Source organism: Cibotium barometz, chromosome 29, assembly GCF_041138505.1.
Source record: "Cibotium barometz isolate CiBa-2024 chromosome 29, ASM4113850v1, whole genome shotgun sequence".
Lineage (NCBI taxonomy): Eukaryota > Viridiplantae > Streptophyta > Polypodiopsida > Cyatheales > Cibotiaceae > Cibotium > Cibotium barometz.
The window spans coordinates 45,181,583-45,203,119 of record NC_141074.1 but is presented as its reverse complement, the minus strand read 5'-3'; the positions used below and the strand labels follow the sequence as shown (position 1 = coordinate 45,203,119).

General features: G+C 42.7%; 1 protein-coding gene across 1 annotated transcript; it reads right to left on the bottom strand.

The window, feature by feature from the left end:
- Positions 1 to 5,396: 5,396 nt before the first annotated feature.
- LOC147622248 (MDIS1-interacting receptor like kinase 1-like) lies at positions 5,397 to 7,331 on the bottom strand. The gene is made up of 7 exons (XM_086823697.1): positions 7,161 to 7,331; positions 6,839 to 7,004; positions 6,617 to 6,688; positions 6,180 to 6,329; positions 6,004 to 6,075; positions 5,719 to 5,784; positions 5,397 to 5,534 (listed from the first exon to the last, which is right to left on the bottom strand). The coding sequence occupies exons 1-7, from the start codon at positions 7,300 to 7,302 to the stop codon at positions 5,483 to 5,485; spliced, it is 720 nt and encodes a 239-aa protein (XP_086679823.1). The 5' UTR covers positions 7,303 to 7,331; the 3' UTR covers positions 5,397 to 5,482.
- Positions 7,332 to 21,537: the final 14,206 nt, after the last annotated feature.

Here is a 21,537-nt window from a genome sequence, read left to right as displayed (position 1 = left end):
TGTTGACTTGAAAGCTTGTCATTGCCTTCACCTTGATCCTGAAACTCTTGCCCCTCACGTGCATCAGGATAGAGGCTATTTTCCCATATACTCAGTGCTCTTCCATATGCCTACTATGTTGGTAGGGCTATGCACCTTGCTACTGAAAATTCAAGGTCCCCCATTTGCCATGATTCTGAGACCATGGTTGTCCTCTCCTTACGCTTCCCAATCTGTAAAAATATAGAAAGTGGCACAATAACCCCAGAAAGTGTAAGGGTTAACTCTAGACATGTAGTGGAATCAGATATACCTTTCTTCTCATCAACTTGAAACTTAACTCTTCCACATTGTCAAAGCCCATGATGCTAAAGTGTTGACGCAGGTCTGCTAGGCTCCAATGCTTGCTTGCTGCCACTCGCTTAATCCATCCATTTTTCATCATCACAGCTACCTCAATAGGCATAATTTCTTCTTCTGAGGCTTGAAGTGGGATCCATGTCTCGTGCTTTTGCATCCATCTTTGGTAGTGAAAACGCATGTACAAAATAGAGCGTGCCTTCAAGAACCTGAAAGACGCTATAGAATCTATTACTTTGCACTTGTACACATCACCTTGATGTGACCCCTCATTAACCTCCCAGCTCTCTCGTAGTAATCCTTGAATGAGGTCAGACCATACCTCCTTACAAATATACATTTTTTTTGTTTGGTGCATTGGCATGGAATTGAACATGTGCACAAAAACATGTAAAGGACAAAACCAATTTAGCCCTATTGACCTAGATGCCTTTGAAAACTTGAGTGATGTCTTGATATCACTTACCATCTTAAACTTTAAGCATAAGATGGTCCAAGCATCAGGTTTGGGCCATTAGGGATTGTTAAGAGGGGGGTTAGGGATCTCTTCTAGCTTGCCAAATAAACCTGGTTTTTTATCTACAAAATATGAGTGAGAAAATAAAACGATATTGTTTTGTACAAGATCACTTGGGCTTTGAGATACAAACATTGCTTCTCCAAAGGATGCATGCATAGCATAGAAAACTCTAGTGAGGCTTTGTAGTGGTTATTCCTCTCAACATAATTAGAGGGGAAAATATCTGTAGAGAGACATAAGAAAATAGAGAATCATAAGAAAATTTGAAACAAAAAATCCAATATTAGCATGTTGTTAAAGCTGTGTTTATGTTACACTGTCAATTTGAAGGAAACCTTGGTCGTTGGCCTTGAATGTACAGGTCTCCAAGGGTATACACATGTTGCACTATGGCAACCAGTCCTTCCTTCTTAGTATGCTTGAAGCATTGTAGCCGCCCCTTCCAATGATGTAGTATATTCCCCAGTTGACGCACTCGATGTGGTCCCTTAGAGCTTGGCTGCATGTAGGTAGACCCCAGCCCCAACCCTGAATCTTGTTGGAGCCCAAACTCCATTCTCATCTCTTGTGTTATGCAACACAAGGTCTTCCACCTTCTCCCTAGGTCTTCTCACATTAGTCAAAGAGGCCATGGTGGTAAGAAAAGAGAAGAAGGAAAAAGAAAAGCTTGTTTTACAACAGAAGAGTGGAGAGGAGAGAAAGTTCACGGTTTTCAGTGCAGCAATGGAAAGCTTAAAAGAGGGTTAGAGTTTGAGAATAGGCTTCCTGAACCTAGGGTAAACTAAAGAGGGATAGAGTTTCTGCAGCAATGGAGAGGGCGGGAGCTTGAGAGAGAGAGAGAGAGGGAGATTGAGAGGGAGGGAGCTTGAGAAGGAGGGAGATCTTGAGAGGGATGGAGTTTTTGCAGCAATACAGAGCTTAAAAAAGGAAGAAAGAGGGAGAGGGAGCTTGAGACTGAGGGAGCTTAACAAGGAGGGAGAGCTTGAGAGGTATGGAGTTTTTACAGCAATGGAGAGCTTAGAAGAGGAAGAAAGAGGTTCAAAATGAGCTTTCCAAACCTAGAGTATGTTGGGGGGAAGTTTGAGAGGGAAAACACACTTTTGGGAAAAAATTAAAAATTTTCAATTTTTAGGGTTTTTCATCTGCCTATTCTAGGTGGGGGAACCTCTAAGTTTGGGCCCAAGAGGTAGGGGGACAAGAGTAGTAATTAGGCCCCATTAGCAAACCAAAGCCTAGGCCCCCTAGGGTCAAAGAAGTCAAAAATGTACACCCAGTCCTCTTCCTATTGGTCCATTCCTAATCAAAAGTTAATCCAAGAGACCCTCTTTGGGTCTTAAAAATTCTTAATGTAGGGTTTTTAATCTGCGCGATTCTAGGTGGGGGGACCTCTAAGTTTGGGCCCAAGAGGTAGGGGGACAAGAGTAGTAATTAGGCCCCATTATTTAGCAGACCAAAGCCTAGGCCCCCTAGGGTCAAAGAAGTCAAAAATGTGCAGCTAGCCCTCTTCCTATTGGTCCATTCCTAATCAAAAGTTAATCCAAGTGGCCCTCTTTGGGTCCAAAAAATTCCTAATGGATTTATAAGATGTAGGGTGGTGTAAGGTTGTTCTCCATCCTTAAACCAATACATGTAAGCAGACATGGAAAGATCTTAAAGTAAAAGTCTTAGACATAATTGGTGAGCCAATACATTTGGAACAGACACACATGCGTAAGTCTGGATCAAAGGAAGTGCCCTTCAAATTCCATGTAGACAATAACTTTATATTAGATGTATGTAAACTACAAGCAGCAATGGTGAAGTTCTACAACATGTCTATCGAAGAGTGTAGAGGTAAGCTCCAATTTATTTTGAAGCTTGATGAGAGTGAAGGCTTTAAGGACCAAAAGCTTGAACGTGTTAGCTTGACACTAATGAATAAGGCGTTCGATCCCAACATCAATTCAGAATATCCAAAATATTTTAGTGTGCAATCGGAGAATGAAATATGGTAGCTTGTTGCATTTGAGGTACCAAAGCAGGACCATGAAGTACTTAAGAGTTTTTTAACTTAATAGAGATACCAAATATTATACAACGATAAAACAATGGTGAAGTTTTTCATATCGATGGATTTGGTGAATATCAGGTAGAATGGCATCTTGCTGGCGATTTGAAAACATCGAAATGTATGTTTGTTGTTTCAAATTCAGCATCAGTTGAGTTCCCTTGCTTATATTGCATGCAATCTAGAAAGAAAGGCAAGCCATGTGGGAAGAAATGGACATGGAAACGTGGTGCTCCAACATATGACCAGTGTGTTTAAAGGAATGGAATGTTGGTGTCATTAGATCCTAAGAGGGATCCTATTTTAGAAATACCTTTAACAAGGATTCACTTTTTCACCTTGCATTACATAGTAAGGATAATAGAGAAGTTGGTGTTTGAGTACATGTGTTTTGCCTACAAGATGTAACCTGCTTCAGATGCTGATGCAACATGCAAGAAGGTAGAACAATTCTTATCTGATGTTGGATTCCATCGAGGCCAAGTAAAAATAAAAAAGAATGAGAAAAAGTTAGGAAAGAGTGGAAATTTGCCATGCAAACTGTGTTTTTAGGGAGCAAAGGCTAGGAAATTCTTATCTTCACCACACGAGATGAAGATGGTAAGTTGCTTGTAAGACAAGCGGAGAAGTACAAAGCATGGAAAAAACTACACATGGTTGTCCCTAATCGGAGCAATGGGGGACATATGTGTATAGCAAAGGCAAATGTGTGGATTGCACTTGATAAATTGGTGTTAACATATAAGCCCAACATTGTCCCTTAGCCATATATCAGAAGGGGCATAGGATATGTAAAAGCCTAAGGTTGTGTGTAGCTCCCAATGACATAAGAAATGATGTCAATCCACTCATGTATCCAGTCATATGGGATGTATCTCTCAATGCTATTTATGCCTCATGTAGTTATTCATTTGAATAGGATCAATGATATGAATGTTATTAACTCTCTTTCATCATGAATGGCTCATTCACTCTCCTGCCCTAAATCTAACATGGTATCAAGAGAAAAATCCTAGGAAACATAGGGTGATATTCTCCCCCTTGAATAGTGGATCTCACCTTTTTTCACCAACCCCCTGCCAATGGAGGATTCCCAACGAATCCAAGCTGCTTTAAGTTGTGATTTCAACTCGAGAGTTGCTCATTAGGTCTAGACGCACCGTTTCGTACAATCAATGCCTGGTGTACGAGCACAGTAGCCACAACATTAGCAGAGTAGCAGGCCGTCGGCGCATTGTTTTCCCTAGCTTGCTGGTCATATCGCAAATGCGCTCTGTAGCGGCTCTCTCTGCTGCCATTGCCTTAGGGCTTTTGAAGCCCTGTATCTGAAGGCCCTTCACCTCAGTCCTTAGCCCAAAAGGAGCTACGACACGATTGCTACATCAAAAAAACCAAGTGGGATATGAAGCTTTCCATGAAAGCTCATTCCAAAACTTCATTTTAGTGTTTTCTAACACTAATAAAGTGTTAGTTAAACACTTGCTTCGCCCTATTTCTTCAAGAAAGATTATTTTCTATGAGGAAGCTCTTCTACATCAGCACTTGAAGCACTCCATCAATCTTTCAAAAACTTCATCAACACTTGAAGGGCTACATCAACACTCCAACTACATCAACATCTGCAAGTGCTCTCATGAGCCTCTTTTTGGGAGGTGAGAAGAACACAAATTAATTTCTTTCTTCATTCCTATGGCATCCACTTTTGTTATGGCCTCTCATTCTAAATGCCGTGATAGGGGCATTGTGGAAAGAAAAACCATCCACCTCACAAGTGCTACTACAAAGACAAGAAGAAAGACAAGGCCAACCTTGGTGTTGAAGAAAGTCACTTTACAGAAGTGAAAAGTTTTTGTAAGGAAGATGAATCCTATGCATTCTAAAATGTTATTCACTCTTGTTTTGGTTAAAGCCTTTTTATTGTTATGGGGACACTTGTTGTATGATGGACCTTGTCAAAAATGTGGTCCAATCATTGTTTCACCCTCTCCCTTATTACATCTCTCTCTCTCTCTCTCTCTCTCTCTCTCTCTCACACACACACACACACACACACATGTACACACCACACATATACTAATGCAAACGCACACTCTCTCCTCCCATACAAACTATCTCCTACTTATAAATTCTGTGCCCCTCTCTCTCTCTCTCTCTCTCACACACACACACGCACACACATGTACACACCGCACATACACTAATGTAAACGCACTCTCTCCTCCCTTACTAATTTTTAGGCCTGCAAATTTAATATATGGAAGTATTTTTTGACAAGCTGATTCATAAACTTACTCGCTAATTTTTTGAATAAAATGGTTAAATCAATTCAACACCACTAAATCTAGCAGATTGACATGGTTTACTTATTGTGGAATTTTGGAAAGTTAAAACTTTTGCGTGAAAGTGAAAATGTTTGCGCAAGAAACTGCGTGAGTATGCGTGACAATTAAACACTCGTAACAAATATGGGTATGTAATTAAACATCCAGCTTAATAATATTATAATTAAGCAGAAGATGAAGATTCGAGATTCAAAAGCTACAAAAGCATTCTAGCTAATAAAATCATTGTGATGCTTAGCATGACTTTGAGATGGCAGATCCGCAGAGTCCTGGGTTTCCTTGGAAGCTGCAGCAGAGATACAATATCAGGCTTTATACACACACAAACTGCAAGGACACACAGATACAATATACCACACACACACACACACATGCAACATTAGGCTACACACACACATACACATGCAACATTAGGCTACACCCACACACACACACACAAAATATCAGCCAGCGAGCGAGAGAGAGAGAACCTGCTGGCCGGAAAGTGATTGAGCGCAGCTGGAATTGGACCTGTAAGCTCGTTGAAGGCGAGTTCCCTTGGATTCAACACCACGATCAGTGCAAGAAAAATGAGCACATCCTTCAATCAAATAGATTTTGCAGTTCTTACTAATTACACTCCTAGAGCACACATTTTTCCTCCTATATCTTATCTATTAATACAGCCGCAGTAAGGTCCCCCTTAATCACAGCAACAGATTAAATAGTATGATATATAATGATGTGGGTGATGAAGAAATTACTATATTACTTACAGATCACGCAGTTGCGAGAGTGCGGAAAGAGTAGGTGGGATGTTCCCCGAGAGCTTGTTGTTGTTGAGGCGCCTGGTAGAGAAGATATCAAACAAAATCATTCATTGATATCATGGTATAAGTTTGAGCTATATATTCAACACAGTATTAGGAAAAATGTAGGTGTTAATATATACAGGATAGAGAGGCTGGAGAGGCTGCCAAGCTGTTCTGGTATTGTGCCGCTGAGCTGATTTTGCTGCAGGTCCAAGGCAGTCAGGCCGGCCAGGTTTGATCCCGCGAGCTCAATGGGTATGGATCCCGTGAAGCTGTTGTTGCGCAACGAGCTGAAATTGCTTACATGTGTTTGTAGGAATTAGCAGTTGCTTAATTTAAAACAAATTCAGCATTACAGCTTGCATAAGTTATCTCTCACACATACCCCCCCGCGCCCCCCCCCCCCCCCCCCCCCCCCCCCCCCCCCCTGTATGCGTGTGTGTGAGACAGCTTGTGGCGTGTGTGTCAGAGAGACCTTGTATGTGCCTGTGTTATGTGTGAGAGAGACACAGACAGAGATGATCAAAGGGAAGGGGGATTTAATTATGCGTGCGTGAAAGCTGTATCAGTATCATACAAGAGCTGCAGTCTGGTGAGTTGGCCAAGCTCAGGAACAAGCGGCCCGGAGAGTCCTTTGTTTGGAAGCATCCTGCGTACAGTAATTTCCACAGATCTCAATAATATAACGACTTCCATGATATTAAGCACTAAATATCGTAGTATTAAACCTAAATTTGCAAACATAATATTACTATATCAGCGCTATTCTAGTAAAAGCTTTGATTGCTTAATATATTACAGGAAGATGATGATGCCGTCGTGGTCGCAGGTAACGCCGGACCAAATGCAGGGATCGGCGTCGGTGGCACCCCAACTGTCCAGCGCGTGCAAGGGGTCCTCAAGACCCGCCTTGAACGTTCTAAGCAAGTCCGCCTCGCCGCTTGATATAGGCAACAAGCCGTGCCCTACACAGACACACACACACACACACACACACACACACACCCCAACCATTGTTAGACAGCATGCAGAACAGTAAAAAAACGCACAAGATTGATACTCTATCTCGAGTCTGCACTCTGCAGGAATGCAAGAAATCAAGTCGAAGCTATTATACGCACTCGCAGCGGCTGTACTTCTCATGCTGCAGCTGCTGCAGCAGCCGTAGAATACGAGGAGGACCATCATCATCTTCATCGTCTTCTTTAAATCCTTCATCGGTGAGCACCTGCACAGCGCCTGCTGACCTAATTTGCGTTCCATCTGCAATCAATTACCTTCGAGCCAAACCTTCAATTACCTTCGAGCCAAACCTTTTATATAGTATCTTCGACATCGTTGTCGACACTAGCCGACCGTCATTACAACGAAAGAAAGGCCGATACTTAAGAGCGAATATATATCTCTCGAAGTAGATCTATTGATATTCAAAAATTCAAGGAAAAATGTGTATAAACCCATGTGTTTACTTGGGTTACTGTGGGTAGCATAACAACACCCAAAACTAGAGGTGGGCACACACTTTGATGATTAGAGGTAAGGGGTTACTTGGGTATAACCATAATAACACCGAAAATTTATATAAAACAATGCTTACTTGGGTAGCATAACAACACCAAAGTTAAATTGAAATCGAGAATAACGTTCAAGAGAGACAAGTGTGCGAAGATGAGGTGGGCACAGGTACCTAAAGTTGAATTGAATAACGTTCAATGGAGCGAAGATGATTTGGGTAAGGGCCCTAAGTTAGTAGTCTTTCAATCCCAATCATCCAGATCCTAGAATCCTATAGATCCTAAGAACTATATTTTTAATTAATGTGATATGAACCATATAGATAAGGTTTTTATTTTTTATTTAGACTGTCACTACAACACGTCGGGGGCACAACAGAGTTTTCTAGCAGCGTTTCAGCAGCGCTTTTTTGGCGAGATGTCGGGGATTCCGTTCGCTGTGCTGGGTAGCAAAATTTTGCTATTGGTCACAGTGCTATTAATAGTGAAATTTCACTGCTCCACAACTTTACAGTAGCGAAATTCTGCCTGCTGAGCACAGCATCTTCTTTACCAGCAAAATTTCGTTGCTATATTGTGATTTCGCCAGTGAAAATAACAGCGAAATTACGCTGTTATTTTCGTTGCATAAAATTCAAGAGAGTTGTTGGATGCTGAATTCTAAAAATACGTGTCACATACACACAGAAAATGATATATAGTTTTTTAAAAACATCCATTAAAATCCTTGGAGCCATGTTTCAAGCAAAAAAAACACACACACACACCAAAAAAAAGATACTTGAAAACTTTTGAGAAGAGAAACAATGTCAAGATCATGAATCTATCCCATCTTGTAAGTGTTGCTTTATAAATGTCTATATCTAATGGAATCTCAATGAAAAGATGGGGTTCCATATCAATATCAATATCAATATCACTATCATGATCCAATGAAGCATTGTCATGATTGATAGGTGACTCGTCATCTTCTTCCGATTGATGTTCCTCATGCTCTTCATCGGCCCCATCCAAAATGTTTTCTTCAGTGTCTTCTTCCAATGAGCCGATTTGAGGTAGTTCTCGATCATACACACTGCCTCAATAGCATTAAGATGAGCCATCTCAATGGATGTAGGATCTATCTCGTTTAAGGATATGTACCTACATACATAGAAATTATGTGTACTATTTACCAATACATAACTTGTGAGCACATGAGAATTCCAAATAAGCAATATAACTTAGTGAATTGAAGAGAAGATTCATACCTCACCAAGCCTCCCATTTTGTAAAAAGCCTCTCTCACCTTCTTGTCTCCACAACCAACTATAGTGATTGGAAGAATAAACTATGCATAGATAAAAATGGAAGTTAGTATATGAGCTTAGAAATTATGTACCACAAAGAGAAAATTAATAAGCAAATATTTATATACCTGTAATATCTTGTGCCAATCATGTGTCTTGAGGCCATATTATTGTTCCTCTCCTTTCTTTTTGGTCTTTGTGAAGGCACCCTTCAATGAATGCATTACTCCCGTTGGTGTACAAAAAGAGGCAATCACACTTTTCACCTTGTTGTGCTCCCTCTTGGTTAATACCCATGGTGCCTTTGGTAGGACTATTTTGCCACTCTCACTTTCAATTGGCCATGCACTTTGAAGACGTCCAATGTTTTGTAAGTCATCCCTTGCACCCTTTGTATCTCTTTTGCCAATTAAATGGTCCCAAATATTTTTTGCCACATTATTGAAGATATACATGGGATCTAAGAGATGATTGATCTTCATGTCACACCAATATAGAAGTCAAAAGAAGATTGAGTGTTTAGACATCCCATTTGGTGGTGGATTGGGAGTGCTTGTCCATGCCTCAAACCAATCAGAGGCTCTACCTCTCATCACAAGTGGTAAGACATCACGTGGCACATACTTGGAATGTGAAGGAGGGAGAAATCAATGATGTTTATCATACACCACCTTCTTAAGTGTAGAGGGTATTTTCGAAACAAGTTATGGTCTGCAAATCGGGCATGCATGATGTCTGCAGGTTTCCAAACCTATTTTAAAATTGAGATGATTGAGATGGAGATATAAACTTAAAGTTTAAAGGCTAAGCCTTATGCATATAAGGTTCAAGTAGGTACCTGCACACTCCAAGAACCTAGGATAGTTATGCATCATCCAAAGCAAAAACTCCTTTCACCTCCGCACATCATGCCTATTTATTGGCCTTGAAACGTCATGTACTTTGATACCTTGCCATAGTGTCTCAAGCTCCTCAATCAAAGGCTCGAGGTACAGATCTATGTTTGCCACCTTATACTTGCTTGGCACAAGGAGAGTAAGCATGATATGACCTTTCTTGATTGCCACCCATGGAGGGAGGTTGTAATTCACCAATACAATAGGCCAAGTAGACCATGATGTGGACTTGAAGCCAAATGGGATAACACCATCCATGCCCAAGCCAAGACATAAGTGACGAGGCTTATCTTTAAACTCTGGCCATTGATGCTTTGTATGTTGCCATGCCAGTGAATCAGCTATGATCCTCATGATGCCATCGGTCGAGCAATGAGTAGCACACCATGTCATGAGTTTTGTAATCCCCTTACATTTAAACATGTGTTACATGCGAGAAATGATAGGGAAGTGTCTCAAAACCTTTCCGAGAACTTCATCTCCTTGCAAATCATCGCTATAGTGGCTCTCCCCACATTATAGACATTGTGTTGCATCTTTATTAACCCCTCTAAATAGCATGCAATCATTGGGGTGAAAGCATGTATAGATGGTATCACTTTTTTCACCTTTTGGTGGTACCACCAATAGCCCCTAAAAGGAGGGAAGTTTAGTGTTTTTAAAATTAGCAATATGGAAAATAGTGGGCCATCATAATATTAATTGGGGCCCCCTCTTCAAAGCATGCAATGATTTGGTGCCCCCCTTCTCTTAATATGGAAAATAGTGGACCGTCATGAAAAGGAAACGGGCCACCCTCCTTTAAGCATGCATTGATTTGGCCTGTCACAAGCGCCCCCCTTCTCCCTCTACTCCTCTTCTCCCTCTGATCCGTTCCTGCATTCCCTCTCACCAAGCAAGCTTCCTACCCATTCATCCCTCTGCTGCCTCGCATCACTCACGGTTTCACCGTTTCACAACTGTGTGTGCAGAGATGAGTTATCCCACCCCCAAGAAGAACACCCCCCCTAGGAGGTGCAAGAGACCCTTTGTGGATGCTGACTCAGTTGTGCAGACCCCTTCATCGATGCTAGAGCAAGGTGAAGCTTCCCAGACAACATGCGGCCCCCCAACAGGAAAGTCCGCTGGAAAAGGTATTGTGCTCCTCTTCCATGTCTACTGCATGCACATATCCTTCTTACACATCTCCTCCATTGGCTTTTGTTTGCACGTTGTTTCCCTGTCAATGCATGCTCCCCTTGAGAACTAACGTTTGCTTGTTCTCTTATTGACAACGTCATCTGAGTACGTAAAGCTCTCCTGTTTTTGCTACTCAGCAGCTGAGTTGCATGCTGAGTACGGCTTGAGCATGGAGGGCAAGCTGTCCAAAGACCTTATTGTCAAGGATTTGCCACCTGAGGAGTGGCTGACTGTCTTCAAAGTTCCCGAAAAGAAGAAGATAAAGGTCTTCCTGCATATGGTGCAGGATCACCTATACGACGCTTTGCCATCTTTTGTATCAGAAAGTGTACCAGGCTGCCCCCTCTAATGGGGAACTAATGACAAAGTTTGCTAGGGGGTTTGCCTTTGAGAATTGTGCAGCTAAAGCTCAACTTGAAAGTCACAAGATTGCATGGGCTATGGTGGGTGGTATGGTCTTGGAGAATGTGAAGGCTCAACGGGGAGGTTTGAATCGCAAAGTGAGGAAGTTCATGTCCGATTATGGTGTTTCTGTCTTATATGGACAAACAGAGCATGCTGTTGACTCCTACGCCTTGACAGTGTCTAATCACCCTGCAAAACCGACTGAGGTTGCATCCCAGCCCCTATACATAGAATGGTTAGGTAGAATTGCTGAAGATCTTGATGGGCAGGCCCATATTGCTGAAGTGAAGGTTGGTTTTGCTAAATTCGTCTTAGTAAAGAAGAGGGATTTGTGGCTACGCAATGACGAAGACACCTATTTAACCTATGCCCTGATTATAGTAGAGATGGAGAGACTTAGAGCAGACATGGAGATATTAAAAGCATCTCCCCTAGAAAATGAAGCTCTCATTCTGAAGAAGGAAGTTGAGATAGGAGTGCTGGAGAGGGTGGTCTCAGTGGCTTCTGGTGCTGTGACGTCTACTGCAGAGATGAAGGTGGAGGTGTCCACTATGCAAGTACTTTTGAAAACTCAAGCATTTTTCTATCCTTTAAGAAGTGGTCCAAGCACTTGTTGCAAGTGATATATGCACTTGCAAGTGATTTAAGCACTTGAAAGTGGTGTAGCATTTACACCACTTGCAAGTGCTTGTTTCACTTGCAAGTGCTAAGAGGTCATCGAGTTCATAGACCACTCATAAGTATTGAGACCACTTGCAAGTGCTGTGACCACTTGCAAGTGTTATACCATTGTAAGTGCTTACATCACTAGCAAGTGCATAGAAATCATGCAAGTTCTTAGAAGTTTAACAAGTGCTTAGACCACTTGAAGGTGCTAAGACCACTTGCAAGTGGTCATATCTTTTGCAAGTGGTCATACCACTTGCAAGTGCTAAGGCCACTTGTAAGTGTTCATGCCTTTTGCAAGTTCTAAGACCACTTGCAAGTGTTCATACCACTTGCAAGTGCCTAGGCCACTAGCGAAGTTCAAGACCACTTGCAAGTGTTCATACCGCTTTCAAGTGCTCATACCACTTGTAAGTGCTAAGGCCACTTGTAAGTGTTCATGCATTTTGCAAGTTCTAAGACCACTTGCAAGTGCCTAGGCCACTAGCGAAGTTCAAGACCACTTGCAAGTGTTCATACCGCTTTCAAGTGCTCATACCACTTGCAAGTGCTTAGACCACTTGAAGGTGCTAAGACCACTTGCAAGTGCTAAGGCCACTTGTAAGTGTTCATGCCTTTTGCAAGTTCTAAGACCACTTGCAAGTGTTCATACCACTTGCAAGTGCCTAGACCACTAGCGAAGTTCAAGACCACTTGCAAGTGTTCATACCGCTTTTAAGTGCTCATACCACTTGCAAGTGCTTAAAACACTAGCAAAAGCATAAAGCACAAAGCACATACAATTTCTAAGACCTTTAACAGGTGCTTAGAACACTTGGAAGAGCCACTTGCAAGTGGTTGCATCATTTGCAAGTGCTTAGACCACTTTCAAGTGCTTAGACCACTCACTGGTGCTTAGACCTTAGGGCAATGCACAGACCACTGACAGGTGCTCAAACCACTTACACATGCTTGAAAGTTCTGATGGCTGGTTGTTTTTCATTATGTGCAGGCTTCGGTTGAGGAAATGGAGCATGTGTTATGTGAGCTGAGGAGACAGGCCTCCTTCGTGAAGGAGGCATGCACTTTCTTGAAGAGAGAGGGGAGAGCCCTTCTAGTGCCTACCCCGCCTGCCAAGTTTGTCCTAGGTGCTGAGTCCTGACACTGTCCTCATTGGTGGATCTTGTGTGGCCTGTGGGGCCAGCTTCTGCTGTGTCAAGCAAACATGCGGCCAGCGTTTATTATCTGCCATGTGCCCACAAGTACCACCCCTTTTGCTTTTCCATTGTCTGTGCGACTGAGCCCAAGTGCATTATTCCGGACTATTCGTGGGAGATACCACTTGTAGCAAGATGTTGGGCACTTGGGAATGCATATGAGGAGTCCATAGGTAAGGCATGCCTCTTTCATAGGACAGGATTCATGCTTCTTTTGATATGTACAGTAATTGTCTGTTATGTCTCAGGTGAGCCAGAGGCTGGCGAGGGGGTGGACCCAGCCGCTTCCACCACGTCCATGCATGATGTGGACGCCCCCTTTGACCTAGATGCCTTGATGATGAAATACAAAAACATGATGGGTGGTTGTAGTCTGTCTGCTGAAAAAACTGATGTGCTTGGTGATGGAGGCATCCTGAGGAGGACACCTGGTTCTGAGATCACACAAGGTAATTTTGGTTGCTATAACATGTTATCCTCAGACATGATTATCCGTGATCATTGTGATCATATTAACTACCTGTGCTCCTAACTTGATTTCCTATTGCTATCCCAAGTATGTACTGATGTCATTAAGACATTAAGTCATGTTAGTGCTCCAACTGGAGAGCCAAGCCGCATCGACAAAGGTGTACATATTGAAGAGGAGTTGGACCCAGATATGGAAGAGACCCTCCAATTTGTTGCAGGAGAGCTGCAGAAGAAGAAGAAAAGGCAGGGGGAGGATGGGCCTCTTCGGGACCCCAAGAAAAGTACTAACCCAATTTTCCCCAAAGCCCGAGCATGCAAGAAGCTTTAGCTTCTTGCAACTTTGTAGCTTTTTGCTCATGCAAGCCGCATTATTTTGTGGAAATATAATATATAAGTCCTTTGTCTCAGTGTCTGTGTGTGTCCTGACCATCTTAATTGTTGTGCATGTAGTTAAAATTCAAGTTATTGGCTCGAAAACCCTGATGAGGTAGAGCACATTGAGCAGTGTCCTCCACGCTATCAGTTTCGACGCTTCAATGACTCTCGAAACCTGGCAGTTTTTGTTGACTTCAACAAGGTTCTTTTGTGCATGCACGATAAACGCAGGACAGAGATTCTCCCAAATGTCTCAACGCTGTACTTTTCCAAAGTCCGTGAGGATGAGAACATCACCTATTACATACGGCAGGATGCAGAGGTGTTCTTACTTGCGTTGAGTCAGGTTGCAGAGGTATTTGTGTGGACCTCCCATAGAGGCAGGGAATTGGAGACAGCCCTGGATAAGTGCCTGCCTCAAGCCAAGAAATGCATGAGTGGATGGTTGTCACAAACCGCTTGCCATGTTTGCACTTGGCGCTTTGATATTCCTCCTAGGCCAATGTTCTTGAAAAACTTGGATACGTTCTGGAATTTTTTCCCGAAATTCAATAAGACAAATACACTTGTGCTAGATGACTCATTGTATAAAATGTACTCTAATGATCCTGCATGCTATGTGATCCTTCCTGAAGTGGAGAAGTAGACTGAGGGGCAGTGGGAAAATTTTCTGAAACACGATGTGGCTGACTTTGTGTTGCAGTGGGTAGAAAGTGCTGACAGAGCCAAAACTGTCAGAGAGTGCCCTTTTGATGTCAGGGATGATGCCTTGCAAATAATCATGCGGAACAATGTTGAGGAAATGAAAGAAATTGAAGCCCCCAACCTGGATTCTAAAGAAAGAAAGTTTAAGCATCCAAAGAGTAAAACAACAAATTAGAAGTGCTTTTGCAGGCATTTTTCCCATTGTACAGAGGAGTGCCTGTAGCCCCTTCACTGCCATGACACCATGCCCTTACTATTGTGTAGCTTAATGTGCTCTGACACCGTGCCTTTATTGTGTGGCTAACTTCCAACACTCCTTGACATATATACAAACAAAAATGGTTTTGACCTTGGAACGATTTTGTGTCGATCTGGTGTCATTTTCTTTAGTTTATACTGTGGTTGCATTTTGTGAACTCTTAAGAAAGTGATGGTTTGAAAGTGCTTGTCTAGGTACTGAAGTGCTTGTCAAGTGGTTTAAAAGTGCTGGTCTAGACACTAAAAGTGCTTGTCAAGTGGTTTGAAAGTGCTTGTCTAGGTATTGAAGTGCTTGTCAAGTGGTTTGAAAGTGCTTGTCTAGATACTAAAAGTGCTTGTCCAGGTACTGAAGTGCTTGACAAGAATTTCTCAAGTGGTCTGAAAGTACTAAACATGTGCTTGTCTAGGTACTAGAAAGTGCTGGCTAACCAGGTAATCTGAAAGTGTTTGTCAAGGTGCTTAAAGCGCTTGTCAAGTGGTCTGGAATGCTTGTCTAGGTACTAAAAGTACTTGACAGGCGCTTACCATGTGGCCTCCCAAGTGCTTGTGTAGGTACTTCAATTGTTTGGGAAGTGCTGGTCAAGTGGTCTGAAAGTGCTTGTCTAGTTACTTAAAGTGCTTGTCTAGGTACTTAAAGTGCTTTTCAAGTAATCTGAAAGTGCTTGTGTAGATCCTAGAAGTGCTTGTGTAGGTACTAGAAGTGCTTGTCAAGTGGTCTTAAAGTGCTTGTCTACTACTGAACGTGCGAAATAGTGCTTCTTAGGAGGACGCATTGTGCTAGCTTGAAAGTTAGAACTTACAAGTTCTCCTCTGGGGGCATGCTATTATAGATTTGTTCAAATACATCATTTGACAATTCATATACATTAGGCTCACCTTCTACGAGCACATTGGAAACTTGATGCATCGCAGTAGGTGGGAGTAGATAAAAGCAGGGGGCTTGTCATCCAAAAGAACGTAGGTGTCATCTTGGCCATTTACCTTGTCGTAGAAGAGTCCCTCAACGACAAATGCGTTCTTTTGAATACAGTTATGCCATTCATCCCTTTCAGATTTGATGGTCAAGCGCTTGGTTTTAGTGCACTTCAAGATGTAGAAGTCTACACCTGGCTCTTCTGCATTCACTGCAAAGTTTTGGCCAACCATCAAGGCATCACTTAGGTCGTCATGGTGGCCAGCATACATGGGGGCTCCTGGTAACTCATCATCATTGGTGGATGCTTCTCCATCGTTTTGAACATTGATAGTCGGTTGTATTCGCAAGTACTGCCACCTCTCAACGTGGTCCTTGTTTACACATCTCCTGCATTGGCCTTTCATGCACGCATGGCAAAAGCAGGACAATGGTCTGCACCGTAGCCCGTGCATATCTGATTGACTGTAGCCGTTGACACAGTGGAAGGATCGAGACCCTTTGATCCGCATGCAATCCCACTCTCTATTTCTGTCTACATCACCGAGCTTGACCTCCCAGAATCTACGATCGACTTTCTTCCCTGTCATTCAATGGACATTCTTTCCTGAGGGTCGCATTGAGGAATGCCACCACACTTGAAGCGTTATGTAACACCCATCCGTCAGATTTCAGCTGCTCCTGTGTGAGAGCTCTTTTGAGCACCGCGAAACTGTGCATCATCTCAATGCCTGTCATATTAAAGTATCGGGCTACAAAATAGAAAGGGCGCCTTGCTTTGAATTGTGAAGCAGCGCCATCAGACCCAGTGTCGCTTGACACTGCATCCTTGAGCTTTCAGCCACTCATTGTGCAAAATAAAGCAGTGCTGCACAAACAAAGTGTCGTGGATTTTATCATCAGAGATGTAGAAGTGGGTTGTCTTCCGAATGGTACCAAGCATCACACGCAGGTACGAAATGTGGACCAAGATTGTTCCGAATGGTACCAAGCACATCACGCAGGTACGAAATGTGGACCAAGATTGTCACCTGAGTTGAATACCAATGCATTGAGTGAATTTCATTCTGCACCTTGAAGGAGTAATTCTCTGCAAAATCCACTACCGACACCACCACATCATCTGGAAATTTATCCAAACACTCTTTGAATTGTTCAGCTTGCCATCTATACTTATAATTGTGTTTGATGAAGTTTCCCAATTTGCTTTGAAGCAAGGAAGTGAAAGTCCTCGGGCTGACTTGGCGAACAACAAGATCTTTCCGAGTTTTTGCTTGACCGTTCTCATCCACTTCTTGTGTAGGAACGTCGTCAAAAAGCTTGACAGTAATCATAGAGATATCATCGCTTTTTTCATGTGGACACAAGGAGATCTGTTTAATGCCACAATGTTGGCATTTACCCAAAAGACATTGTCTACGGTGATAAGCACAGTCAATGGATTTTGGGCACAATACAGACTCCCACAGGTCTGTTAAGCTTAGAAATATGGCATTGGAGGTCGCGCACTGTGCTGTAGACAAGCTGCACATGGTATTCACAGCAACAAGTGTTGCGGTCCTTCAACTTGCGTACGAAGTATGGCTTTAGACCCTCAAAACATCTAAGGGAGATCCTTATGTTAGGATGAGCCACTTGGAACCGCATATAGAAGTCCCTCTGTGACAAAGAAGATAAATTTAGACACACTATCAAGCATTATAAATCATTCTGAAGCAACCTATAGCATTGGAAAGCATTATGATGCACTTTCAATCAGTGTAAAGCTATGACACTCATTGGGTAAAGCTCTTAGACGCACTTAGTAGAACTTTCTGCACGTGGCAGCACTTGTAAATGGTTGTAAAGCACTATAAAGCACTCTTAGGCACCTGCAAGCACTTAGAAGCCTGAGGATCCATTTAGATGAACTTGGAATAACATGGAAGCACTTGGAAGCACTTAGAAGCACTTGGAAACACTTAGAAGCAAGTAAAGCATGTGGAAGCACTTGGAAGCACTTAGAAGCACTTAGAGACACATGGAATCACTAACAAGCACTTAGAAGCACTTGGAAGCACTTAGAACCACTAGCAAACACTTGGAACCACTAGCAAGCACTTAGAAGCACTTGGAAGCACTTAGAAGCACATGGAAGCACTAGCAAGCAGCACTAGAAGCACTTGCAAGCACTTAGAAGCACTAGCAAGCATTTAGAAGCCCTAGCAAGCACTTGGAAGCACTTACAAGCACTTACAAGCACTTGGAAGCAGTTAGAAGCTCCTGTTATCACTTCTGAAGCTCTGTTAAGCCATTGCGAGCATAAGCACTTGGAAGCATTTGGAAGAACTCTCAGGCACTTGGCAGCTTTTTAAAGCACTATTAAGCACTCAGAAGCAACAAAAGGCACTTAGAAGCACACAGAAACATTTAGATGCACTTGGAAGCACTTACAAGCACTTGGAAGCAGTTAGAAGCTCCTGTTATCACTTCTTAAGCTCTGTTAAGCCATTACGAGCTTAAGCACTTGGAAGCATTTGGAAGAACTCTTAGGCACCTGGCAGCTTTTTGAAGCACTATTAAGCACTCAGAAGCAACAAAAGGCACTTAGAAGCACACAGAAACATTTAGATGCACTTGGAAGCACTTACAAGCACTTACAAGCACTTGGTAGCAGTTAGAGAAGCTCCTGTTATCACTTCTGAAGCTCTGTTAAGCCATTACGAGCATAAGCACTTGGAAGCATTTGGAAGAACTCTCAGGCACACTGGCAGCTTTTTGAAGCACTATTAAGCACTCAGAAGCAACAAAAGGCACTTAGAAGCACACAGAAACATTTAGATGCACTTGGAATGACATAAAATTACTTGGAACCACTATGAACCACTTAGAAGCACTTGTGGTCACTTGAAGAAGTATGTCAAGCACTATAAAGCATGATTAAGCAATATAGTGCACTGTTGGGCACTCAGAAGTGGTCTGAAAATGCTTAGAAGCACTAAGATGCACTCATGACTTGGAATTTCTTGGAATCACCATGAAGCACTCAGAAGCATGTGAAATCAATTGTAAAGCTTCGTAAAGCACTATAGTGCATGGTTAAGCATTGTAATGCACTGTGAGGCACTTGCAAACATTTGGAAGCATGGTAAAGCACTCTAATGCCCTATCATACAAAATTTTAGTACTGCACTCTAAACCACTGACATTTAGAAATCAGTATCGTATAGAAGAGCATATCTAGATACACTATCAAATCATATGTGAGCAACTGTGTAGCTCTTACATAGTGATATACCTGAGGCAAATCGAGTAGATGCACTGGATGCAGTACATGCGCACTCTTGCCTATCCTCTTTCGAATAACATCTTTCTTGTTTGGGGAGATGCGAGTTTCCATCGACCAAAACTGAAACACGATTTCCCTGATTTCACTGGTGATGGTGCTTGCCCTATGCAATTGACGGTGACAAGAATCCAAGGGAAGTGACCCTTCCTCCGCTTCATGTTGCGGCCGAAAATTGGCGGCAATGACGTTCCTTCGATGAACTCCTAAAGCCTTGGCAACTTCTCTACCACTCATTTGATTGTCAACACCAGATGCGCCATTGAGGCATGCTACGACAGTAGCCCACTTTAAAAACAACTCGTTATTTGAATGGGGTGTGTTCACCTCAGATAATGTATGACAAATGTTAGAGAAAATGAGTCTCTCAACTGTCTCTGACGTGTGCTGCAACACTGAGAATGTTGGATGACGGAGGAGCTATTGTAAAATCTTTGCTTGAAGGCCCTCGGAAAACCCGTTTGTTTGCGCCAGCACTGAGAAACTACTCTGCAGATTTTCTTTGCCTCTCGCTCATCAATGTCACCATCCTCGCGCGTACGTGCCATCCTCTTCTCAATGCTTCTTTGTTCCCTCTTCTTTGCAACCCAGTAGTTTCGACGAAGACCTGGCATAAGTTCTCTCGGGATGTGTTGTGTGATTGGGGGAAGATATACAGAGCCTATATTGCCATTCTTTACACTATGAGACTCCATGTGGAGCCAGTTATGAGGGAGCTAGGAGGCTAAGGTTACTGCAAAGAAGACCATTAAAGCACAACTGTAGTCTTCTGGAGAGAGAGAGAGAGGGAGAGAGGGAGATAGTACAGATGAATACAGCTTGCGCTCAGGCAGGAAGAGAGGCCCTTTTGTGTAGGCGGGAAGCAGAGGCTATGCTATGGCAGAGAGAGAGAGAGGCAGAGAGTGAGAGAGAGTGAGAGAGAGAGTCACGGCAGCAGGCCAATGGATTGCAGGATGAGTGCAGAGACTGAGTGGAGGAGAGAGAATATTCAGAAGTGTTTAATGGGCACGCCATTCCCTTAATGAATGCTCAGTTGCATTTTCAAGCCTGCCTCTATTTCAAATTTAAGCCTCTTTCTCCTCCCAAATGGGTGGCTAAAAGAAGTGTCCAAGACACTCCTTTTTGGTACCACCCATACATGCTTTCACCCATTGGGACATGCATGTATTTTTGTGTAATCCATACCTAGCATAGAGAGCATTTTACGACACCCATCTCATGAGTTTGGTAATATATTTTGAAGGGGAAGAATCTTCTTGAGAAGCCTACACATAGGGTAAGAAATCATATGTCAAAATATTAGCAGGAGAGTATATAGAACATGAAATATTTTCTATTTGAGAGAATAGAATGAGGTGGTCTTACCGAAGAAGACTTGTGACACTTGCATCACTCCATCCATAAGTTGTTTGCAAGTTCAATAGCTCCAAGTTTGCTCGTAGTGTGTAGTTCGAACATCCCTCATACAAAGGGGTGCTTGCCTCTCTATGCAAGGTTTCCTCCTCTTGTGACATTGGAGCTTGCTCACTATCATCTATGACCTCCCGTCCAAAGAAGTCATTCACCATGTCGTCCATGATGATATTCTCTTCCTCCTCATGTGGCAATGGTGGAGGCACCTCATTCATTGGTTGGGGAATATGAGTCTCACCATGCTTTTGATATGAAGCCTTGCCACTTTCTGCACTCTACTCGATGTCACCAAATGGTGTGGCATGTTACCTAGAACTCTACTATGATTCTCCTCCATGACATCATCCGCACTTGGTCGTACTACTGCCTCATGAAGACCATATGTCCGGACATGCTCAATTGTTATACGAAGTTGTCGTATATATTGGCCCTTGCATCAATCACACACACATAGAATTTTTTCTCTCAACCATGCCTCGGATCCAACTTCCGGCCCTTGATGATCATTGTCAAACATCTCAAGGAATTTGCCCCACCTCACCACAAAAAAATTTGTCGCTATATGCATAGGACTTTCATGAAGATCGAGGTCTTTCCATGGTAGGAGTGGATCCCCACACCTTGTATGGGAAGAATGACATCTCTCATAAAATCGGAGCTTTGTTTTTTTGTGCTCAAAGCAATTTCTAGGAAATAGCAAGAAGATTAAATCATATTATGTGAAGCCAGAGTTTGCAGAATGCTTTGGTCCATCGACATTAGGACCATTCAATTATGAGATCGGGCATCAATTTGCAAAAGCATTTGCCCTGGAGAATTGTGAGGCTGCAAAAAGGGCTGAGAGCAAGGAGTAGTACACCATCGCTTGGGCTCCATTCACACAGAGGAAAATG

Bases quoted from the DNA above. Each gene is read 5' to 3' on its own strand.
- LOC147622248 (XM_086823697.1), bottom strand. From the start codon at position 7,302: ATGGAACGCAAATTAGGTCAGCAGGCGCTGTGCAGGTGCTCACCGATG. The intron at 6,689-6,838 runs GTAATATATTAA...TACTGTACGCAG, and splicing joins GACGGCATCATCATCTTCCT to GATGCTTCCAAACAAAGGAC. The intron at 6,330-6,616 runs GTATGATACTGA...AAGCAATTTCAG, and splicing joins CTCACCAGACTGCAGCTCTT to CTCGTTGCGCAACAACAGCT.